General features: G+C 45.0%; 1 protein-coding gene across 1 annotated transcript; it reads left to right on the top strand.

The window, feature by feature from the left end:
* The first annotated feature begins 257 nt into the window (after window positions 1–257).
* On the top strand, window positions 258–7,526 carry PURB (purine rich element binding protein B). Its single transcript, XM_078666930.1, has one exon. The coding sequence runs from the start codon at window positions 786–788 to the stop codon at window positions 1,701–1,703; it is 918 nt and encodes a 305-aa protein (XP_078523056.1). The 5' UTR covers window positions 258–785; the 3' UTR covers window positions 1,704–7,526.
* Window positions 7,527–8,030: the final 504 nt, after the last annotated feature.

Genomic DNA, 8,030 nt, shown 5'->3' with positions numbered 1-8,030 from the left:
TTTGTGCATATACGAATAACGTATGTGTACATTTTTTACGGTCGCTAAGCAGCTTCCTGCCAATTTTCACTGCAATGTTTGAGAAAATTTTCCGGAGATTTATACAATTTTAGAAAGAACACTGTAAATACTTATGTTCCAAGTAGATGCCTAGCACTCGCATTTTAAACTCCGCTGTCATCGTTCTTTATCATAGAGTAACGAGAAAAGCGGCTAGAAAAGCCTAAGAATCTCGCGAGAATACTTCCCACTCAGAGACACTATGACAGAGGAGGAAGAGGCGGAGCTTGGAGAGAGTGTGGGGCGAGAGCGAAGGAGGCAGAAGGCGACTAACGCGCGGGCGGGAGCGGCGCGAGGACGGGGAGGAGGTGGCGAAGGTGAAGGAGGGCAAACGGCGGGAAGCGGAAGGAAGGCAAGGAAAGAAGCGTCAGTGGCAACGATAGGCGATGAAACTGGTCTGATAACAGCGACGCGAGAAAAGGGGCGTGGTGCCACCGAATTGGACGAACTGACCTGCACAGAAGTTGGAGGATTCAGGGGGAGTGGTCCTACTCAAGGAGGGACTGCAGCCTGCTGGCCCGTCGCTGAGTAAACTAAGTAAAGGACTTGGTCAGAGGTGCCCTTTTGACAGACTGGGGCGTGCTCGTCTCTGAAAAAGGTGCGATCAGATTGGGGGCGTGGCCTGTGAGCGTCCCCGGTTCAGTGGAAAGCGTCGCTTGCTCAGAACGCCGCACGTCTGACGCCTGCGCGCTCTTGCAGCCCTCCAGACTGAGACAGAACCCAAGATGGCGGATGGGGACAGCGGCTCTGAGCGAGGAGGTGGCGGCTCGGACCGCGGAGGTGGTGGAGGGGGTGTCGGCTCGGGCGGAGCCGGATTGGACACCCAGGAGCTAGCTTCGAAGCGTCTAGATATCCAGAACAAGCGCTTCTATCTAGACGTGAAGCAGAACGCCAAAGGCCGTTTCCTGAAGGTGGCAGAGGTGGGCGCTGGAGGCTCCAAAAGTAGGCTCACGCTTTCCATGGCTGTAGCCGCAGAGCTGCGCGACTACCTTGGCGACTTCATCGAGCACTACGCGCAGCTTGGGCCTTCGAGCCCTGAGCAACTGGCAGAGGCTGCGGCAGGGGGAGAGGGCGGACCCCGTCGTGCCCTCAAGAGCGAATTCCTGGTTCGTGAGAATCGCAAATATTACCTGGACCTGAAGGAGAACCAGCGTGGCCGCTTCCTGCGCATTCGGCAAACCCTCAACCGAGGCGGCTTTGGAGGACCTGGAGGCGGCGGTGCTCAGGGTCCACAGAGTGGCCAAACCATTGCCCTGCCTGCCCAGGGGCTCATCGAGTTTCGCGATGCTCTAGCCAAACTCATCGATGACTACGGTGGTGAGGAAGAAGAAGGAGGCCCTGGAGGAGGAGGCCCAGGGGGGCCCGGTGAGCCGCTGCCAGAGGGCACCTCGCTTACCGTGGACGCCAAACGCTTCTTTTTCGACGTGGGCTGCAACAAGTACGGCGTGTTTCTTCGTGTGAGTGAAGTGAAGCCCTCCTATCGCAACTCCATCACAGTGCCACTCAAGGCTTGGGCCCGCTTCGGTGCTGCCTTCTGCCGCTATGCAGAAGAGATGAAGGGCGTACAGGAAAGGCAAGGGGGCGGAGGGGGCCGAGGTGAGAGGGGCGAGGAGAGTGAGACTGAAGAGGGTGAGGACGACTGATGGAGCCCTTGGTGGTTACCGTTGTGGGAGGGGACGACTGACAGAATCCGGGGACCGATGATGGGAGGGAGCGAGACTTAAAAGGGCAATGGAGACTTATAGGATACGGTCGTACTGGGGAGCTAGTGGCGACCAGTCTTTTCCAGTGAGTGACAGCAAAGGTAATTGACGGATAAGGGGCGACTGACCGCTTTTAAGGAGCTAGGGTGTCAGCCAGATTTTTTTTTTTGTGCATAAAGTGACGAGACCTGGACTGGACTTCCTCCGAAAATGTGGAGCTGGGATACTGACATAATTCTGGCCGTGCATACGGGACTGGGCAAACACATATTTGACTGTTAATCACACAACGTAGGCATACATAAAAGGACGACCATCATCAGACAGCTGACGCAAACAATACAACCCCCTCCCACGTTTAGAAAAAAGTGACCGATTCGCTTACAGATAGCAACGTAGCGACTAACTTTTTCCTAAATTAATAAGTTTCTTGACACCTAAACCACAACTGACCTCCCCTTTCAGTCTACTATGGGACACAACCCAAAGGGTGATAAGAATCCCGTGTCTCCCTTTTGTCAGTGACTACCGCCAGCGGCCGCACCCTCCAAGCCCTTGTTAACGTTCCAATGCCGAAAGCTTTCCCCCCTTCATAATTTAAACAAATAAGCTCGTCCCCGTAAAAACGTACACATAACAGCAGCACAACTTTGCATGATGGGAGGGGGGTAAACTTATTACAAGACCGACAGTGACGCTGAAGTCCTACTTTCCTCTTTAGAGCCATACACGGCCAGAAACCTGCACAATAATACTCGAGTCTGGGCAAGAATGGCTTTATTGCCGTTCTACCACTCCTTGTTAAACCAGCTTCGGGAAGGGATAACATTGGCCCATACCTGTTTCAAAACGCATCGCTGAACTGATTCCCTTTTAGTTGTGAATGATAATCCGCATGTACACCAGTTCCCACGCCCCCCCTCTCTATGCTTACCAGACCCTAGCAAAACTGACCTGACGCCTATAAGACCACTTAGAAACGCAGACGAGGCAGAGTGGACACGACCGTGAATAGATAGATCAGTGATCCCATCAGATTGAGGGGAGAAGATGCCTGGTTAGATAAGGTGGGACATCTGCATCAGATGCAACAAGCATGCCCATTTAATGGTTAGTTTCAGAATCGGGCATCCAATCATGGACTGGGAGAAGCATACTTCAATCTAGGCGGGTGGTGGGGCAATAATTCCAACTGGATTTGAGTGCTAATTCGATATATTTCAAGTAGCTGAAAAAAGAAAAAAACTCGAATGACCAGTCAAGGGTTAAATCCCAAGGATATTGTGACTGTCGTATACAGTGCTTGTTGATGGCAGCATTGAGGAGAAGCCAGTCAAGATATCATGCACATGTCAGGGAGAGAACTCTGTGCTACTCCAATCAGCCTGGGGGTTAGCGAGAAAAATAAAACTTGGAGACTAGGCGCAGACACCTTCACCCGCGAAGTTCGGAAAATGATCAGCATAGACCTAAACCAATCTTGGTTATGAAATAAGCCAGTTCAGGCTTCCACCACCATAGCCGGCTGACCAAGGTCAAGACCTACCTGCAGTGGATGTCAACCATTATTCCACCAGTAGAAGTGGCTGGGATTTCAAAATGAAGTTGATCACTTTAACAAGGCCCAGGCAGCTGCGATGGCGCAGTGCATTCAACTCATCCAGTATATGGTAGGGTGTATATTAAGTCCTCTCTGGTGAAATATGTGCTCGGATGTGAACAATCTCCTGAAAGGTGGTTGAATTTGAGTTGCTTCAGTTTCCTCAATGTGGTCCCTTGTGAGCTTCCTCTTCAGTACCGGGCAGTATGAAGGCGTGAGCCTAATTGGTGCACCAGATCACAACAAATGACTACACGGTCAGGACATGAACATCCTGCGTGGTTCCTCATATTTTAAGACTTGGTGGCCCAGTGCTTCTTGGTGTCAACAATAGTCTGAGCAATGTGTAAAAGAAGGGCACGCTCCAGTGCGAAGAGGCAGGTGTTCAAGAGAACATGGTTTAATATATGTTGGAGACGTGGTAACTTTGATTGTCCTCTGATTGAACTGGAGACAATTTAATTGTGGGCTGCATTGACTCCCTGGATAAACAGTTGAGAATTTCTAAAATTGGGACACATTTCGTGGTTGCTGCTCTCCTGAGAACACATGATTTCTTTTTATCCCCCAATAAAAAAAGTTCGACTTGGCACACCGCCCTCCAGCAGTTTGATCATATTCAGTATATACATCGACTTGGAGTGTTGGACTATTTCTTTTTCCGAGGATAACTAATCATGAGGAATGAATGCCATATGTTTGTATGACGTGTTGGAGGCGTGAAGATAACATAATTTACAGTTCATTTCAACCAAATACCTGTTTGAGGGAGGTCTACATGTGGAGAGTCATTTTGAAACAACCGACCTGTTGCAGCTGCGTAATTGGAAGAGACATTTTGTTAATCACAGTCCATTGCAATTTTCTGCCTATTTGTAAATTGTGGTTAGGGGAATTGCAGAATATACTAGAGGCTACTATGAATAAAGCAAAAGTAATTGGTGATTGAATATTGCACACCCACCTCTCCAAAAAATAGTGGCATTATGGAAATCGATAAATGACGTGCACAGGATAATGCAGGAATTCAGAATGTTTCCTGAGTAACTTTTGCTAAAATAAAACGAGCTGATATTAAATTTATAACCCACTGCTCAGCTCGTATGAGATCGCTAGCCGAGGCCAGAGATAGCGATCAGGGTTGCATGTTTCTGGTGACAGCTTACTTTAAAAAGGGATGTCACATTTGTTCTCATCTGCTGAAAATCAGAACACGATCCTTTGTGCCCTCAAAATAGTGGACATCTTCATGGCTGATTTTTATAGGTGCATGGCACTTTCTTTGGTTTCAGCTCCTGCTTACCACGCTTTTTTGGGGTTTTCAACCCAACTGCCCAAGTTGGAATGACATGCTATGATTTTTGGGCCTTTACTGCTCATTAGGAGAAGCAGGGATGGTGGTCTATTCAGTGGCTGTGATACTATTGGAAAAGGTGATCCTGTTATTGAGAACAAAAATGTATTGTTGAGAATGCTCATTGGTATTGATGGCTCAGTGCGTAACATAAACGTAATAGGAAGAACGGGGTGTACTCTGCCACCTGGGCCAACGTCTTTTCCCTCTCGTTTTAATTTTTGTGTCCGCTTCACGAACGAAGAGACATTAGCAGATGAGAACCAACCTGGCATAGCTGTGTTTTTTTGTTTTTTTTATGGTTGAGCGAAAACTGCAAGTTAAAAACAGTTTAAACCCACTTTTTAAAATTGGTTTGACTGACGTCGATACCCTTGCTTCACTTAAGATCTCAGTGATGCAATTGCTCCAAGAGAATAAGAAGCCACACTTCATTTGCCTCAGTCATACCTGGTACATGATGGAGTGTTTAAAGATGCCCTTTCATACTGTGGGTGGTCATTTGATTCAGAAAAACGCCATCGCTCAAGTGAGATTAGAAAATCGTTTTTGGGGGAAGTGACCATCAAGGCTAAACGTGGATTAATGTCTTATCTGTGAAAGATTATCTGCAGATCCTGTAGGATGTGAGAACTTTGAGTCCAGCTTACAGTATTGGACTTTTTTTCTTAGCAATTATAAACAAAACCTCAGGTCCACGATTCCAGTGTCAGCTATTGTTTTACAAGGATTGTTAAAGACCTAAGCGATCCGTATATCAGTACCTCAGACTCTCACCTGTTGCCAGCAAGCGTTGGATAACCTCTACCATGATGGAACCAAAGGTCCATCGTTAAAGGAAGCTAAATTAGCTTTGTGACTTTAAAATTATTTATAGTCTCTTGTTGAATGTACTCTGCCCAAAAGAAATGTTGCCCCTTTATGTTATGATTGGCTTAAAGTATAATCTGAATTAGAGGCGAGTTGCCCTTTATGGAAATTAGGTTTCCTAGCAGTCTGCACCATGGCAGTATTTCCGGGAAGCTGATGGAACAAGGGAAAAAGTACCTTTTGCTTGACATGCCCCTTTTCCCATGCTCTATCAAGCTTTCAGAGTTGCCGGCCTCCCAGTTGCTTGTTTAACAGATAACTCAGATTCCCCGATTTTTAAACTGGATTATCTATCATTAAAATGTTACCACTCTCCTCATCAGAGTATTGTCCACGTGCTGGACTTGACAGACTTGAACTGAATGCATCAGGTTATTATTTCATAATGTCAGGTTATGTTATTGGTGCAACACTAGGCCAAGGGGAACTTAAGACTTCTTGGTTTATCTTTTAAGTATTTTATTTTTTAAAAGAAATTTGAAAACACTTTGCACGCCTTTTTGAGCTGCCTTTATTTATTTTATGAATTTTTAGAAGGGCCCTAATAAAACATTTTTTGGTGTGCTTTTTTCCTAACTACATACACAAATATTGGTATGCATTTGTGGCTGGATATTTTTTTTGTTGGAGGCCGGTAAAATGAAAGTGTACTACGTTAAAAGCAAGAGGGCCAGTTTGCTGATTTTTATGAAAATTTTAAAGTTTCCACCACCAGTGTGTACACTTCAGTCACATTAAACCGTCTCACTTTATATTTCCCAACTTGGGTGTTCTTTTAAGGGCCGTTCTAAAAAAAATTACATCTATTTAGTTAATTTTTAATTTTCTCCGTTGCAAAGAACGTTTCCTAAATTCTACGGGAGCAATAGTATTTCTTGATGTTTTAATTACATCGGTGTACTTGTACTGTATTTTGTACTTAAGGCAGCTGTTATTGAATGTCCTGCTGTATTTACCTATGTATTTTTGTTCGCGTGTTTTCACTTCTTTGTGACGGAGAACTGTCCCTTGTGTTCCCTCCCTTTCTTAAAAAAAAGTATATATATATATATATCTATATCTCCAGACCAGTTTGTGCACAGTGACTTAGACATTTGCAAGAGTTGCACAAAACCCCTGCTCGGGTTGTTATGTAAAGCTGAAGGCAGTAAAAAAAAAGAGAGAATATAAGACATGTATTTTGCTCTAATCCTGATGTTGTTTTTCATTTGTGTTACTAGTGCAGTGTTTTTATGAACATTCACATTTCATTGCAGCTGTCCGATTGCAGGCCCTTGACCTACACGAGGCAGGCTTAGGGGGGGGGGGCTAGCAGTATCATGTCCTCGTGCTGCCATGTATAGCATAACTTTGCTCACTTGGTTGAGTAATCTTGTAGTTCTTTAAAGAACAAAGATCAAACGATACATCCTTTAACACACTGTGGATAGTTGTGCACACCATGATTTATTTTACAATCCCTCAAACAAAAAGTCAGTAAAGCAACAGAATTGGGTTGACCAGACCCAGGATGGTAGACCAGTCGGGCTTGGGCGAAGGTTTTTTTTCCATTTTTTTTTTTTAAACACGAGTGGGGTATTCATTGAAACACCCCATACCTTTTGGACGCCCTGCACAATATTTTATCCAGTTTCATTGAGACATTTGATGCAATCAGCATAGCGTCTTGTCCAAGTAGCATACACGAATGTTTCCAATAAGGTCCTTTAAATACTTGTGGCTCATATAGGCATAAGTCTGCAACTTCCGATTGAGTTTTAAGTTTGTTTCCCTTGTAACGTACCTGCGTTACAGCATATTGATGTGTAGTGGAAAATGAGAGCCGTTGAAGGCCATGCAAGCATACTTTTGTACCAGTTACAGATTGTCATAAGAATTCAAGCTTTTCCTTTGCCTTCAAATAAAGCTAATTGTCCTTTCTTGTTACAGGCAACAAGAATGCTTTTTGTGGAACAGTTTTTTTTTCTGTCTGTTTCTACATATAGACCTGTTCCATTGACTTGTTGACTTAGCAGTTCTTATCTGCATGCGTCATTTTGAGGGTCTTTTGCTGAAAGCAATCTCTGGCACGTGCTGTTTTAACTCTTACTACAATCTGAATTCAAATTATTTTCTGTTCCAAATTTAAGCTTGTTCTGTGAGCAGTGTTGCTTACAGCCTGGCTTGCGATCAGTTAAAAGCATATGTTGCAGTAAAATGCATAACGTGATATGGGAGGGATGAGTGATTTTGAACCCCATTGAGTTAACGTTTAATAATACAGTGCCCCACAATTGTGAACGATTTCTTATTTACACAAGCTGCACATACTGTTTAGGGTGCTGTACATACCTCTGCTAAAAGCAAGCCTGTATGCTGTGCAAGCAGGTGTGCTCTTAGTTCAGCTGCTTTGTTGACCTAAGTGCTTCTTATCAATACATAAAAAATAACCAACGCTAAAACA

The sequence above is a fragment of the Lissotriton helveticus genome, chromosome 11, assembly GCF_964261635.1.
Source record: "Lissotriton helveticus chromosome 11, aLisHel1.1, whole genome shotgun sequence".
In the NCBI taxonomy this organism is placed as follows: domain Eukaryota; kingdom Metazoa; phylum Chordata; class Amphibia; order Caudata; family Salamandridae; genus Lissotriton; species Lissotriton helveticus.
The sequence above is the reverse complement of the archived record's forward strand: the minus strand, read 5'-3'. Positions and strand labels throughout refer to the sequence as shown.